The sequence below is a fragment of the Acanthochromis polyacanthus genome, chromosome 21 (assembly GCF_021347895.1).
Source record: "Acanthochromis polyacanthus isolate Apoly-LR-REF ecotype Palm Island chromosome 21, KAUST_Apoly_ChrSc, whole genome shotgun sequence".
Classification (NCBI taxonomy): Eukaryota; Metazoa; Chordata; class Actinopteri; family Pomacentridae; genus Acanthochromis; species Acanthochromis polyacanthus.
The window spans coordinates 32,334,336-32,351,183 of record NC_067133.1 but is presented as its reverse complement, the minus strand read 5'-3'; the positions used below and the strand labels follow the sequence as shown (position 1 = coordinate 32,351,183).

At 38.7% G+C, this 16,848-nt stretch overlaps 2 protein-coding genes across 5 annotated transcripts in view; one reads left to right on the top strand and one right to left on the bottom strand.

Annotated features, from left to right (window-relative positions):
- The window catches only part of LOC127531561 (zinc finger protein OZF-like), a 204,554-nt gene extending 195,694 nt beyond the window's left edge, over positions 1-8,860 (top strand). For 3 of the 4 annotated variants that reach the window (XM_051941177.1, XM_051941175.1, XM_051941176.1), the window contains 2 exons: positions 312-551; positions 8,684-8,860. In XM_051941177.1, coding sequence (XP_051797137.1) covers positions 312-551; positions 8,684-8,722 — 279 coding nt within the window. In that variant the 3' untranslated portion in view covers positions 8,723-8,860. Of the gene's footprint in view, positions 1-311; positions 3,949-8,683 lie in introns of those variants that run through there. The other variant, XM_051941178.1, reaches the window with a different exon arrangement.
- A 3,207-nt stretch (positions 8,861-12,067) lies between these two features.
- LOC127531698 (zinc finger protein OZF-like) lies at positions 12,068-16,304 on the bottom strand. The gene is made up of 3 exons (XM_051941536.1): positions 16,296-16,304; positions 13,680-15,086; positions 12,068-13,399 (listed from the first exon to the last, which is right to left on the bottom strand). The coding sequence occupies exons 1-3, from the start codon at positions 16,302-16,304 to the stop codon at positions 13,151-13,153; spliced, it is 1,665 nt and encodes a 554-aa protein (XP_051797496.1). The 3' UTR covers positions 12,068-13,150.
- Positions 16,305-16,848: the final 544 nt, after the last annotated feature.

Genomic DNA, 16,848 nt, shown 5'->3' with positions numbered 1-16,848 from the left:
CTAAAACTGACTTAATAGCAGCATCGACACGATCGTTGTCCTCCGTTGCCATGTTTGTTTTGATCTACTGGTGCTTGGTGTCGTCTTCACACCCGGATATCCCGCCCCACACACGAATACTGCTGCGTGATTGACCCAAACCAACTTGGTTCTGTACGAACAGTGAATGCGGGAGCGGCGCAAGATGGTTTCTTGAGAGATTTGTGAACTCACAAATATCGCGAGAAATCAACTTGCTGGCAAGGTTATCAGTTCTTCAATGCTGCAGGAAACACTGACGTTCTCTGTGTTTGTGTTTGTTTTCCGAGCAGAACAGAACAGATAGACAAAACTCTCAGACTTGTCAGCACTCTGCCAATGGTGAACAGTGCTGCTTTGACCAGTCTGGACCAACGTCCAACCAACAAGGAACCCTACAACGACACGAGCGTATGCACACTGGACACAGACTGAACCCCTGCCAAGAAGATTTCTCCATGCAGGGTTCAGTAAAAGTTCATGAAGTCCTCCACAAACTTAAAGTCCTTGAGATCCGGCTTCACAGAATTCAGGTCTAATTTCTTGTTTCGTGTCTTTGTTGCTTCGTTGCAAAATCCATTAAGAGGAAAGCTGTCGTTAACAGACATGACTGTTAATTAAACCCTTCAAAGTGGTTACTCAGTTAAATGAATTATCAGTGGTAGAGGGATAGACGTCTGGATGGAGGCAGTGAGCAGCAGGGCGAATTTCCTCAATTACCAGCTTAATGGTTCCTGAGATCCCTCTGGGCTGCAGGAACCTGTTAGATGCAGAGCTGGTTCAGTGGTTCTCTGATGATTGATCATAATTAATTTAGGAGATTACTGGCCTTAGGATTCATGTCTGACCGTCGCAAGTAGATCAACTAATCTCTGATTATGTGTGAGTTGAAATACAAAAACATGAAGTGTTCTATGAAAAGTCCAATCTTTGAAAGCTGACATGTCGTTCAGAATCATTTCTTTGTAAATTAGCTGCATCCAGTCATTACCATGATATTGGCATCATGGAACCATGACCACATATGTGTGTCTGGAGATAGTGGCATTTTTATAACGGCACATTTTCATGCTTTGACAGATACAGTGAGGGAAAAAAAGTTTTCAGACACCCTGAAAATTTTTACACATTCTTAAATATCATGAAATATTTGTTGAAAAGTCTTTTTTGTGTGTTTCTAAGGGTGTGGCTGCATCAGACAGACACAAATACAAATTACATTTTTTTGTTTGTTGTTTACAAGAAAAACTGACAAAACTAAATTCTACCAAATTTCTCATTTTATGGAACCAGTCAATTTTCAGTTTTATTGTCTTTTTTAGGATGTGTTTAGTTTTATGATTGTACTAAAATAAATGACTCTTGAAGACCTCAAAGTGATTCTTAATGCAGTATTTCACAAATGTATGGGATGTCCAAAAACTTTTTTCCACTGCTGTATTTAACAACAATCTGATCTGCTGATGTTAGCAAGACAAACAAGTGAAGGTTTCAGGCTTTTATGTAGAATTGTTCTTGAGATATTCATCTTCAAACAGCCTCAAATTTCAATGTGAGAAAATAAAAACGAGTGAAACTGGGTCTACAGTCCACTGAAAAACCTCTAAGAAAGTATCTGTCATACTGAGCTAATATTTCATGGATGCCATTAGAAATATCCATAGTTTATGATTTAAAAAAAAGTTTTTTTGGGAGATGGTCAGTGATTTGAAATGGAGTTCCACTGTTGAAAAACCTCAATCTCTGATTCCGACATCAGTGCTCCATTGTTGCAGTTGTGGCGTTGTCTTTCAGATGGTCCTAACACAGGCCACAACTGCTCTGGAAACAACACTCGTTCTTGTTTGGAACAGTTTCTCTGTAGAAATTACACAGCAATGTCCAAGTTCTCAGCGGCTCCAGTAAGGAAGACTCTTAATGTGCGGAAAAGCATCCTTTGACTTCTTCCTGGAGGTTTTTCTTGTCAGAAATTGTCTTCCAGTGAGGGACTTCTGACTCTCTGTTCACTTTTCTTGTCCTCTAATATTGTTAAAACCCAAGAATCAATGTTTTGGTTCAAATCACGTTGTATTTGCATGCAGCTCTGTGTTTTTTGCTCCAGGAATTGGGTGATGTGTGCGACCCAGCATCCACAGCTGGTTGGGTGTCATGTGGCTCTGTGTTCTGATTGGATGATTGTCCAACCACTGCCACAAGTATGAAGGTCATCCTGCAGGTGTGGCAGGAACACGGAGTGGAAACACAATAGGGCTGAATCCCAAACCGCCCCCTACACACTATCCCTACACACTACCCCTCCGTTTGTGCGTTCCCGCGGAGGGTCCTCCATATTAAGGGCCGTCCCAAACCGCGTAGTGCGGAGGGGGAGTGGACTGTTCAGCCCTTAAATAGCGAGTCTGCATCGATGCTCACTCTCGACAACTTTTTCAGGAAGTGCAACGTCAAAATGGAGGAGGAAACAACATATTGATATAAGTTCCACATGCGTCCATTATTTCTCCCATGCCTTTTTCACACTGACAGAACATCACAAAAAGAGTGGTGAAAAAAGATAAATCAAAAGAAACAAATCTTCTCTGCTGACGTTTGATTTAATTGTGCACCCCCTGACACCTTAAAATTTGAACACAACTGACAGAATTCATTTATTCATTCATTTGTTGGATTTGAAATGCCAGGTAATAGGATTGGAAAACATGTGGGATGACTTCAAATTATTTGAAGCAGAATGTAGCCCCTACATCATTGCCTGCAACCTGTGCCACAGCGCTACAGCCATGCACAGTAGGCGTCTTTGTGTTACCATGGCGATGACGTCTTCTGTTTTCCGCTGAGGCGACGGCGTCCCATTCCTGACGATCGTATTTATACCCTCCCCCTTCAATAGTAGGTGCCCTCAACAGCTGCGAGTGTGATTTCTTTTGGAGCGACACTCGGTAGTGTAGGGGGAGTGTGTAGGGGGCGGTTTGGGATTCAGCCTTGGTGTGTTCATGTGGCCATGCTGAGGAATCCCTCTGCTTCAAGCTCATGGAGAACATCATAGTAGGTGCTGGTTACTGCCCCCTACAGGTCTCTACACAGTCCTTAATCCTGGAGAATTAGAAAACGAATAAAAAATATATTTTAACTTCATATAATAAAAAGTTAACTTACACTCAACTTCTCACATGACTAATTATGGTAGATTATGACTAATTTTAATGTGAACATTTTTAAAGAAAATATTAGAAGTTTTACTGAAATATATGTAATCACTTTAGATATTTTTAGGATTTTTTGGGAAGATTTTTACAACAATTTTCTTGCCAAATTTGGGGGAGTTTTTGAAAAGAAAACGTTTAAGAAATTACTGGAATTTTCTTCCTGAAGGTTTTGCAAATTTTCAGAAATTTGTGGAATTTTTTTGCTAATTTTTTTATTTTTTTAGACAAGGAAACAATGTTTTTTGGTGCCTGTAAATGAGGACAACAGGAGGGTTAAAACATTAAAAGGCAACATTATTAAGGTTTCTTTTATGAAACGTTTTTCATCAACAAGTACACAAAATAGATTAAAAATATAATCTAACATATTTACTGATTAAAAACTTTAAATTTCTTCTTTATGTTGTTCTTCTGCATAACTCACTATTTCAAACTGGCTCATGTTACTTCCATGTGATCTGCCATTAAAACGGCCACATTCTACCATAAACACTGTAAATAATAACACACCTGCTCAAAGTTAAAGGCCAACATACGACCCAAACATAACATGGATTTGGTGCCACTTTCAACTAAGATGATCTCTTCTGTTAAACAAACCGTTGATTATGAATCTTTTTTCCAGATATGAAGCTGCTCCTTCCAGGTCCACAGACAGTAAACAAAACAAAGCTCTCTGTAAAAACCCTCAGAATGTTGAATAGAATAAATGTGGACAGTTTCATGACTGGAAGAGAAGATTTCTGGATCATTTTGTGTCTCATTTGTGTCTTTATGTGTTTTGTTTTGGTGAGTTTACGTCTTTCTGTCTGGTTTTAAACAGTTTGCATCTTTTCATGTTTTTTTTGTTGTAATTTTGTTTATTTTGCATCAAGTTTTGGTCATTTATGTGTCTAATTCAGGTCATGTTACATCTCTATGTTTTTTTGTACCATTTTGGTCATTTTTTGATTCATTTCATGTGTCTGTAAGGTTGTTTTTGTTTGAAATTGTTCATGTTGCTCATATTAGTCATTTCATGTCAGTTTGTCCATTCTGTGACTCACTGGCCATTTCTGTTTCATTCTTCATCATTTTTTGGTCTGTTTTGCTCATTTTATCTCTCATTTTAGTTGTTTTGCACCAGTTTAAGATTGCTTTTTTCATTTTGTACATGTTGTGTCTCATTTTCGTCATTTTGTTGCTAATTTTTGTGCCTGGTTTTGGTCCTTTTTGTCTTTCATTGTTGTGATTTTTGCTCAATTTTAGTCACATTTTGGCCACTTTTGGTCTTTTTTTATGTCCATTTTGTAATTTTATGGTATTTTTCTCTCATGGCCGGATGTTTTATGTTCCATTTTGGTTATTTTGTGTCCCATTTGAACTGTCCCATAACATTGTTGGACCGTTCAGTAGACTCTGTTTGGGTCTTTTTCTCACCACTGAAACATTTTGTCCATTTTTGTCTCATTTTGGTCATTTTATAGATTAGATTAGATCCAACTTTACTGTCATTGCACAGAGAACAAGTACTAAGACAGTAAATGCATTTTTTAAAAGTCCATTGTGATGTCAGAGAGAAGAACTAACAACTGTTACCACATTCCATATTCTGAAGAAAAACATGGAAACACTTGAGAAAGTCAGTTTAACACACAAAGCTTGAAGATTTCAAGTGTGAAACTTGTGAAGACATTGTGAGCAAAGACTGTGACAGAAAAATGAAGCCTCCTCAGCCAGATAGGAAACATTCAGGTAAGACAGAAGTCCAGACAACGAGCTGCAACTCAGCTCCAGATATCAAACTACACACTGACATGTTAGACTGAAGTTTTCACAACACTGACAAGCTAACATTTGCTCATTTTGTGCCTTATTTTGATCAGTTTGCATCCTTAGGGTTGTTAGTGGATAAAATGTTGTCATTTTTCATCTCTCTTTGTTTTTGTTCCATTTGGGTGACTTAAAGGCTGTTTTTGTTGAATTTGGTCATTTTGTGTCTCATTGAGGCTCATTTTCATCATTTTGTGTCTAACCTTGGTCAATTTTTGTGTTTAGGATTGTTTTTACTCGCCATTTTTCGTGCTTTCAAAGTTTTTTGTTCCATTGTGAACATTTTGTGTCTCATTTAGATCATTTTTTTTGTCATTGTGGACATTTTGCGTCTGTTTAAGGTTTTTCTGTTTCATTTTATGTCTCATTTTGTTCATTTCAGTCTGTTTTTAGGGGAAAAAAGTGTCATAAATCAGACTGTAAATGATATATGAACAAACCTCTCTGTAAATATATATCTAACCATTGTGATAGGGATAAATAGAAGTTCCAATCTGTTGATTTTAATTGCAGGATAATGCTTTATTAAAATATATTTCAACAGGGAAATAGCAATAGCCATTAAATCATCAGACAATTAATCAATATAACTATTGATTAATATTTCAGTGGCTCGTCATGATTCCTAACTGCTACTATGCTTTCATAGAAGAAGATCACCCACATTATGTAATTTGGAGGGGGAGAGCAGACGGTGTGGCCACATCCGGCTGATCACCTGAAGAACGACGAGCCTTGGAGCCTCCAGGGGGAAGCAGAGAGAGTTCAGTCCAGATTTCGATCTGCTTGTGTCCTTTTTTGTTGTTTGGGCCAATAAAAACTTTGTTATAATCCTCTCTGGTGTCATTCCTAATAAACAGATGATATAATGTGTGTTTGTAATGAAGAACTCAGAGTCAGGATTTTTAGTTCTCATTTCATCACTAGAACAGGACTTAAAGACTCAAATCAGGATCAAGTGTGGCTGCACAAAAAGCTGATTTTCACTGGACAATAATGTGTGAAAGTCTGTCAGCAGTCTGGAGATTCACTGCTTCCTCTCTCATTTCACACTTTGTGCAGCTCAAATGCTTTTAGTTCAAGTGAGCGTCAGAGGAACACCACATCCTGATTTTCACTCTCAACATTTGACTGGAAAAAGACGCAAACACCACATTTGGCTCCTGGAAGAATCACAACTTCCATCTTTGAAGAGGAACAAGTTTACAAGGAATCATTTAGAAGGATTTGACAAAGAAACACATTTAATCCATGAATGTGAAAACATGTTTGTGAGGGACAGAGTCATGGAGAGACTCAACTATCTGTTCAACACTGTTTCTGTACCAGGAGGAGACTCTGGAGACTCAACTCAGCACAGAGACACTGAAGAACCAGAATCCAGGATAGAGAGTTTGAGTGAATGTGGTGTTGAAGGTGTGGAGGTGGATCAGAGAGTCAGAGGAGACTCTGTAGAAGGACAGAGTTCCAGCAGGAACGTCCACATAAACTGAAACTCTGTGAGAGACTGAGGAGGACCTGATGGATGTTTGACTGTGATTATACCTGACAGAGCAAGCATCACTATGAGCAACCCTGTCTCCACAAAGTTACATTCTCAGACAACTAAAATGCATTTTCAGTTACGTGCAACAGAAACGTAATTGGTCTGGTGTTACGTTGATCTGTAACGTTTTCAAAATGCGTTTGTTGCTTGTTAAATGGATGCTGCAGTCACATGTTTGTGGATACAGTGTGGTGGTGTCATGTCTTCTGTCAAGTACCACAAGAAAAGACGGGAAAATAAATCCTCCCTTTGCAATTTCATCGGGACGAAGTCCTGTGTGTTTTAATAATAATTCTCCTGCGTGGTGTTTTATTCTGACAGTGACATGGATCTGTTTCCTTCCCTGGGGTGGTTCTGCGTTTTTTACTTGACTAAATATACTGAATAATAAGTTTGACACGAAAGGAGAAAACTGGAATGAGTGTTGTTTCAGTCTCCCTCGTAGTTTTCCCCTAGCTGTCATGTCATTCATACTTTAACACTGCCATGGGCCAGATCGACCTTTTGGAACAGCCTCGTGGAGACTTCATTCCAGCTACACGGCAGCGGTTTGGATTTCTGATTTACTTTGTATGTTGCTTACCGGAACACTTTCATTTAGGACCGGAAGTGCGCGCTTCACTCCGCTTTCGTCGTTCTGTAACCAATCAGAGCGTGGCTAAATATTAAAGCTGTGCTGCAGCGACCAGACAGAACAGCGACACCTAGTGTGTCTGCATTGAAATTACATGTTCCTTCTTGAAAACCAGGGCAGAAAGGTTCACTGTGCCACATTTATTCAACCTTTTCAAAACGCTTTTTGTAATACGTTTTAGATGCAGCTTGCAGATGTTTCTGAAGATGTGTAGTGAATTCTCCTTGTATTATCAGACCACCCCTGACCAAAGTGCACTTCTTCAATATAACGTCTCAATACATGAAGTTTAAAGTTTAACAGCTGTAATGAGCAGCAGCCAGTTCAAAAAGGCGTCTACATTGATGGGTAAAATAAATTCTTCACGCACGTTTAACAGCTTTCTACCAGCATTCCTGTCTTGCATCATTTGCAGTAGCTGCTTTCCACCATCATCATTTTTCATATTCCTTGTAGCTATCAACTATAACAACCAGTTGACTGAAGCAGCTGGTACATGAGACGTCCATTTGGTGTTAACACCCCCCCTTTTTGTGACTCACACAGGATCTGAAGTAGAAAGTCTGAGTTAACAAAGAAACCTGACAACCACCATTAACTCTGACTGAGGCTTTAGTTTTTGTCGAGCTGGTGTGCACAAAGTAAGCCTGTTTATACTGAACTTGCTTCATAGCAGCCCTCAGAGGAACAAAGTTAGATTTTTGGTGCCACGAAAATGTGAGCCACATTTCTAGATATTAGCCATTAAATATTGTCAGCACAAACTGTAGAGTGACTAGGTTTTTCCTAGAACTAATCCTCTGTCACAGAATCCTGTAACATGACACAATGCTGACATTTCTTATTGCTGGGGGGCTTATTGAATAAAATCATCTACAAGGCTATATGTATGAACCTCAGTTGATGAACTCCGAAGGCAAGACAGGGGCTCCCAGAATTCTTCCATTTAATTCTGCTGTTTTAAATGAGATGAAAATAAGATTCTATTAAAAAATAAAGCAATATACTATCCATACTTACATGTAATTGTGTAATTATGTAGTGCCCTGCCACAATAAATAAGTTCTTAAAATTGGTCATCATAAAACAATACAGCACATCATAAACGGATCTCAGAAGAAACAGCTTGCAGTTACCACATTTTACTTGTGCAAACAAAGGTGTTTGAATTGTACCAGCAAACTTTTTTGTACCTGCTGTCCAAAGTCATCTTCACATAACCACATGATCACAACTGAGGCTGGATGGAGAAACAGAACACCTCTAAAGAGAAATGCCCGGCCAAGCTCCAAGTTTCTCATCAGACCTAAGGTTATATAGCATTGCTTCCCTCCCACTGTTAAGTCTTTGACTTCACACTGTGTTGTGTGTTACCTGTCAATAAATCATTTTACTTCATTTAAATTCATTTTTACAAATACTTGAAGTTGTCTTTGACTTAATCTAATACAATTTTGCTCTTTCACAGAGAGTAGAAAGATGAAAAACCTACAAGGATGTCTTACATAACACGATGTCATCTAGAATCTGCCTGTGCAACACCCTGCATTTGTTGTGGACTGCCAGTGCTGACTATTTACCAAATCTGTCCTCTCACTGCAAAAGTAGACAAGACATTATTTGACATTTACCATGTTGTGCAGGGACGCCACTGAAGAAACACCTGTAACACAACACATTGTTGTTGTTGGCCTTGTTAATATATATATTTTAAAATATGATCACGCATACTGTACACAAACACTGTATGCATGAAGATGAATAAAATTACTATACATGTACAACAGCATCATTCATTGAAGTGGAAACAATAACAGTCTGGTGAAATAAAAGAATATTAGCATTAGATTTTTTTTGTTAAATGGCCAAATTCTGGTACCTCCACAAAGTAGCATTCATTTCCTTTTGTTAACTGCCTATATTTACTAACTCTACAATATCAGCCAGTCAGTCAATTTACCATGTCTAAGGGAAATATTAACATCAGATCCAATGTGGGATAGTACTCCTTGTGCTGCAGAGTGACCACCTGACCCAGATGATAGGTTTCTAGAACAATTGCAAATGAAAGTAGAAAGACTAAGTCCTTACACTGTTGGAAGGATTTTGTTCAAATCTAACACAAATAACTCTGCACTTTAAATACTATAGATCGGCTCATTAGAAAATAAAAAGCTGTTTGCTGAAACTTACTTTGTCTTCTGTCCTTCTAATGATCTTTGAAAAAGGAAAGCTCCCTGTATTGGATCTCTCGGTGCACTCATCACATTGTTCTCCTAAATAGATCAAAATTGGAACAGTTGAGAGGTACTGTTGTGAGTCAATGTCAACACTCATGATTTGTTCACGTTGACCATTGTTTTGATGCCATTTAACAGAGGGGATAGAGCAACACTGTAACAGGCTTGATTTTCTTTTTATGCACGGCCTTATAGTAGTACATGACCAAACCCTCACTGAATGATTCAGACACCTTAACAGCAATGTAATGTGGTATGGAAACTCAATAGAATCTAACTGTACAATACATCCAAATGGAAACAAATGACAAATGACACTGCAACAATGTCTCAGTATTGAAATAATACAAACATTGCTCTATAAGATAACTTTCACTGACTCAGCAAATAGTCAGACATAATTGGATTGACATTAAAACATGAACTACATACCTGTAGTTTGACCTTTTCTTTTACCTCCTCTGTTTGGGCTCTTGCTCCCAGCCTTGCTTCCTTGAACTATGTTCACATGTCCCACCATGTGACTGCAGGCTCTTTTCCAGCAGCTACACCTGAAGCTTTTTTAGAGTTTTTTAGAGAAAGTATCAAAAATATATATTATTAATTTAAGGTAACCCTAATTTCAAATCAAAAACATCTCTGTAGATTTGAGAAATCTTGTATGTTATGAACCCCAGCAGAAAATGAACTGCCTTTCTGTAGCAGAGCTCCAGTCAACGTCGTCTTGACAAGTAATTCTTGTGTTCAAAACCGAAGTACTTCAGCTAGTAAATACTATGTAAGGCTTGATTAAAGATAATACTACACTTGTTTTTTATGAATCAGTACATGCCCTGTTCAGTTTCACTCAGAAATGTCCAGTCTGTCTTCTTTCACTCTTTCCACATCATAGCATAAAGACTCTGCATGACATCAGAGTCACAGGAGTAAATTTTATTGACCAGTCATCTTCTATGAGAGCATTAGAAATTAAAATGCTTCCATTTTGAAATCAGCATGTCAGTTGGAACATCACAAAGCAACATCATGCTGTGTAAACATGTTTTTTTTCCCACCTAAAGCACTTGGTTAAGTGTATTAAAATTCAAATTATAGTCACTACTCTGGACTAATTTTGGATGATATTTTTTCAATACATACCCTCATTCTGGGATTGAACCATCTGTCCTCTAGAGGACAAACTCCGTTTCAAATCACTGACCATCTCCCAAAAAAAACTTTTTTTAAAATCATAAACTGTGGAGATTTACAATGCTATCTATGAAATATTAGTTCAGTATGTCAGACACTTTCTTAGAGGTTTTTCAGTGGACTGCAGACCCAGTTTCACTCGTTTTTTTATTTTCTCACATTGAAATTTGAGGCTGTTTGAAGATGACTATCTCAAGAACAATTCTAGATAAAAGCCTGAAACCTTCACTTGTTTGTCTTGCTAACATCAGCAGATCAGATTGTTGTTAAATACAGCAGTGGAAAAAAGTTTTTGGACATCCCATACATTTGTGAAATACTGCATTAAGAATCACTTTGAGGTCTTCAAGAGTCATTTATTTTAGTACAATCATAAAACTAAACACATCCTAAAAAAAGACATTAAAACTGAAAATTGACTGGTTCCATAAAATATTTCTTGTAAACAACAAACCAAAAAAATATCATTTGTATTTGTGTCTTTCTGATGCAGCCACACCCTTAGAAACACACAAAAAAGACTTTTCAACAAATATTTCATAATATTTAAGATTGTGTCAAATTTTCAGGGTGTCTCTGTGCTTGTGCTCGCCATTCTCCACTTCGCCATAGGCAAAGCCTTCCTCAGGATGGCAAAGCCATTTTTAGCATGTTTAGCCACGGTGGCGAAGCTAATTTTGCCTAATAAATGTGAAAAAAGGGTTAACTTGCAACTTTTTTGTAATTTTCCGAGCGATAATCAAAGAAAATAACAAACTGCGTCTCCTTTACTGAAGAGCGCTACCGAGTATAACCGGAACGACCTGAATGCTTCCGATCATTAATAGATGCACACTGTCACGTGTCTCGTCTCAGCCAATCAGAAAAAGGAAACAGACTAACCCAGGTGTTGTGCAATTTTCACACTCCCCGGAAAAATCTGACTCCCCCTTCGCGTGAACGCGTGTGACTTACTTTTCACTCTGTGGCCACTTGACGGGTTTTTCTGTCGTACGTTTACTGCTTTTGCTGTTGTTTTTGGGTTAAATGTGACTAAGTACCGAACTGCAGACATGTTTTCCTGTTAAATATGATTAGGTGACATGTTTCTCCTCCTCTTCTCATCCGTATGTGCGCACCCTAAATGGCATTGGGGAGATCCTACGCTACTCTCAGCTTCACTCCTATGAGGACATCAGGACAGGACAGGGTGTAGTCGCCAAATATTGTTCACATTCCATCAGTGTTCTACACGTGTCATTCAAATAATTGTTCACTGAGAAAACTTTATATCTCCTTATTTAAAATCAGACTCCCCTAAGGATGCAAGATATGGCATCAAAATATGTCTGGTATTTATGTATAAAGTCTTTAATAGAAGTATCGTTCTTAAGTATAAAGTAATTTCTTATTGTTGTTATTTTTATAGGGCCAGTTAACAATATAATAGAATTGAAATTCTTTATTGATCCCACACCTGGGAAATTATTTGCTACAACAGCTAAAACACCAAATCACAACAAGTTTAAAAAAAAAAACTCGTAAATTACAGTCTGTAAGAACAGAATAATGAAATAAGGGGCTAAATGATCACAGTATGGCAGATTAAGAACAGAGAGACCATTTCAAAACTAGGACTTTAACAGAAATATGCAGGTTGAGTTAAAAGTGCAGATTGTATGATATGAAATAAAATCTGGAGTCAGATTTTTCTGGGCCACTTGACAAAATCTGACTCCCCTACTATTCTTGGAATGCAAGAAGTGGCAACCTCCAAACTTTCTCAGCTACAACATCTGCACCTCTGCTACAGCTGTGTGAAGTATCAACTATGTATTACTTATTACTATCATTACAGGAGAGAAGTTGTAGGGGTAGTCAGATTTTTCTGGACCACTTGACAAAATCTGTCAGATTTTCTCCACTTTCTCTCCTGTAATGACTACTTCACACAGAAGCAGAGGTGCAGATGCTGTAGCTGAGAAAGGATAGATAGATAGATAGATAGATAGATAGATAGATAGATAGATAGATAGATAGATAGATATCCTAAGGCCAGTAATCTCCTAAATTAATAATGATTAATCATCAGAGAATCACTGCCAGTGTCATGGTAATGACTGGATGCAGCTAACTTACAAAGAAATGATTCTGAACTACATGTCAGCTTTCAAAGATTGGACTTTTCATAGAACACTTCATGTTTTTATATTTACAGACGGACAGACAGGAACCCTAAGGCCAGTAATCTCCTCAATTAATTATGCTTAATCATCAGAGAATCACTGAACCAGCTCTGCATCTAACAGGTTCCTGCAGCCCTGAGGGATCTCAGGAACCATTAAGGTGGTAATTGAGGAAATTCGCCCTGCTGCTCACTGCCTCCATCCAGACGTCTATCCCTCTACCACTGATAATTAATTTAACTGAGTAACCACTTTGAATGGTTTAATTAATTTACCAGTCACGTCTGTTAAAGACAGCTTTCCTCTTAATGGATTTTGCAACGAAGACACTAAATAAGAAATTAGACCTGAATTCTGTGAAGCCGGATCTCAAGGACTTTAAGTTTGTGGAGGACTTCATGAACTTTTACTGAACCCTGCATGGAGAAATCTTCTTGGCAGGGGTTCAGTCTGTGTCCAGTGTGCATACGCTGGTGTCGTTGTCGGGTTCCTTGTTGGTTGGACGTTTGTCCAGACTGGTCAAAGCAGCACTGTTCACCATTGGCAGAGTGCTGACAAGTCTGAGACTTTTGTCCATCTGTTCCGTTCTGCTTGGAAAACAAACAAAGAGAACGTCACTGTTGGAATTTAACATTCAGTTGTCTGATTACGTCACAATTCCTAATCTAACCTACATTCCCAGATTAACCTGGACCAGATTTCTGTGTCAAAACCAATACAGGTTAGACTGAACGATAGCTGATAATGTGTTAACAGAATTCAACTGACCACAGTTGTTCAAAACTGTTTTGAAACAATTTTGCAGCAATATCCAAAATTATCCAATACACAATTGTGTGTACACTGTGACTGAGACCAGTCTTTACATACCTCACTGTGACACTGATTGAATGCTTTCTTTCTGGTGTGGATCTGCTGGTGTTGTTTCAGGGAACCCAAAGATGTAAAAGTCTTCTTACACTCATCACATCTGTATGGTCTCTCCCCAGTGTGGACACGTTGGTGAACTTTGAGGTTTGCAATGTAGCTGTAGCGTTTCCCACACTGGTCACAAAGGTATGGTTTAACCCCAGTGTGGGTCACTTCATGAGCTTTTAACTGTGAGTACAATACAAATGGTTCACCACAGTGATCACATACGTACACATCATGTCCAGTGTGGATGCGTTGGTGATATTTTAAGCTCTGTTGGGAGTTGAAAGTTTTTTCACAGGAGTCACAGTGGTACCGCTTTCTACCAGAATGGGGGCATTGATGGATCAACAACTGTTCATGTTGAGTAAAGGTTTTCACACACTGATCACAGTTGAATGGTTTAACTCCACTGTGCATGAGTTGATGGCTTTTTAAGTGACCCTTCTGAGTAAAAGCCTTTCCACACTGATCACAGCCGAACGGTTTAACTCCACTGTGCATGAGTTGATGACGTCTTAACGTACTCTTGTGAGTAAAAGCCTTTCCACACTGATCACAGCTGAACAATTTCACTCCACTGTGCATGAGTTGATGATTTGCTAGATGACTCTTGTGAGTAAAAGCCTTACCACACTGATCACAGCTGAATGGTTTAACTCCACTGTGAATAAGTTGATGGCTTTTTAACTGACTCTTCTGAGTAAAAGCCTTTCCACACTGAGCACAGCTGAATGGTTTAACTCCACTGTGAATGAGTTGATGGCTTTTTAACTGACTCTTGTGAGTAAAAGCCTTTCCACACTGATCGCAGCTGAATGGTTTAACTCCACTGTGAATGAGTTGATGGCTTTTTAACTGACTCTTGTGAGTAAAAGCCTTTCCACACTGAGCACAGCTGAATGGTTTAACTCCACTGTGAATGAGTTGATGACTTCTTAACGTAGTCTTGTGAGTAAAAGTCTTTCCACACTGATCACAGCCGAACAATTTCACTCCACTGTGAACGAGTTGATGACTTGTTAGAATACTCTTCTGAGTAAAAGCCTTTCCACACTGATCACAGCTGAATGGTTTAACTCCACTGTGAATGAGTTGATGACTTGTTAGATTAATCTTCTGAGTAAAAGCCTTTCCACACTGATCACAGCTGAATGGTTTAACTCCACTGTGAATGAGTTGATGGCTTTTTAAGTGACTCTTCTTAGTAAAAGCCTTTCCACACTGATCACAGCTGAATGGTTTGTCCACAGTGTGAATACGTTTGTGAATTCTTAGCTTTGTTGCTGTGATAAAAGTCTTGCCACATTGCTCACAACTCAGTGATTCATCTCTTTTTGCCGTTGTTGCTGAACCATTCTTATCCTCCTCAGAGGTCCCACATCTCACTCCATTGCTGTGTTTACATTTCTGTAACAAAAGACAAAGATAAAAACAGAGGCAGTGATGGAAGAGCAATCATGAAAAAAAATTTAACCGAAAAGTCTCAATTCCATGTAGTTGGACATGAGGCTGAAACAAGACCAAGAATCTGCAGACATGCTAGCAGCTTTGTCATTAGAAACCTAGAAATGAGTCAACAGCACACTCACAATGTCAACAAAACTATTTTCACAGGCCGATAGTTTTCAGCTTTCTGCACGGTAGTTTTAGAATATTGAGTAGTAAAATCTGTCGATCACCGTGAAAACAAAGCAGAGCTCACGACTGATGGGATTGTACCACCAGGATCTCTTCATCCCCAGACTTTCCGTTAAGTTACATTACTGGAGAAATGTACAATATGAAAGCATACAACATCAATGTCCAGATTTAGGTCTTAATGGCAGCAGGTTCAATTCAGACCACCAACACTTTCTAGTTTCTCCTAGGGGATCAGATGTTGATACCAGTCCAGAAAAGATCTGTAATTCTGCCACTGAATTCTGGATTTGACGCTAACGACCCGGGAAATTTGTTGCGCAGCAGTTACACAAACGTTCACCATCAAACAACAAAGCAACAAAACAGTGAAACACAGGGATGTCAACAGGAAATTCGGATTTCAACTGAAAATTATTGACGGGGCGGGGGGGCTGAGGCTGAGAGATTTATAGTGAAATAGAAGTCATTTAGACTGATAAAAATGGTCAAAAACATAACACTAGACTTGTTTCAGTCAGCAAATTTAATGAAAGTTAACTTACATGTTCTTCAATCTTTTCTCACTATCTTCAGTCCAAAATATTTCACAAATCTATCAGAGTTCTATTCTACTATGTACAATATATCCAAGTCAGTTCACTGCAACACTCTTATTTTGCCAATTTTCTTCTCTTTGCAGCAAGCTGTCTAAGTCTCTGGACAGCCTTCCTTTTCAACTCCTGCTGGTGGGCTTTTCTGGCAGCCATTTCCTTCTCTTTCAATGTATCTTTTGCCTTGGCACTTGAAGTAGCTGTTCATGCTGCTGGTGTAACTGTCTGACAGTGCTACGCATCCACGCGATCCGTAGCTAATCAAATCGTTACAATACACACAAAAAGCTTTTCTGGCCACGTCTGGTTTCTTCAGAAATTGTCCAAGTGTTTCCGTTACCTCGTCCATCTTTGAGCCAATTTTCACCTTCACAGTGACTTTTCTCTCCAGCCATTCCCATCGGAACTTATTTTTGACACTTTTGTCAATTTCTGTGACTGATGACTCCTGATCCTTCGATAAAAATCTCATCATTCCGCTGAACATGATACCAAATCTCCAAACATCCGAGTCGAACACGCCACCATGAATTTGTGACAAAGAATGCTACGAGCAATTTGATTGGTCCAAGCTTGAAGCTGTCCAACTGCTGGGCCGTTTACAATCGAACGATAGCTTCAGGGAAAATCTCACAGGAGTGAGGCGTGAGTTTCGTAGTGAGGCGCAAGTTTCGTTTAACGAAACTCACGCCTCACTCCCGCGAGATGTTAACAACGTTAACATCAGCGACAATAAAGTACCTAACCCCCCTAAAATTTTCTCAACAGATTTAGAGGATTCACAGAAATGTTCAAATTGACATTAAATCGGCGGAAATCCGCGGATCCACAGACAATTGTCATCCCTGAAAACAGTTAAAGGAACAGCAACGATTAAAGGAAATGTTTTACAA

Bases quoted from the DNA above. Each gene is read 5' to 3' on its own strand.
- LOC127531698 (XM_051941536.1), bottom strand. The intron at 13,400-13,679 runs GTATGTAAAGAC...TTGTTTTCCAAG, and splicing joins TCAATCAGTGTCACAGTGAG to CAGAACGGAACAGATGGACA.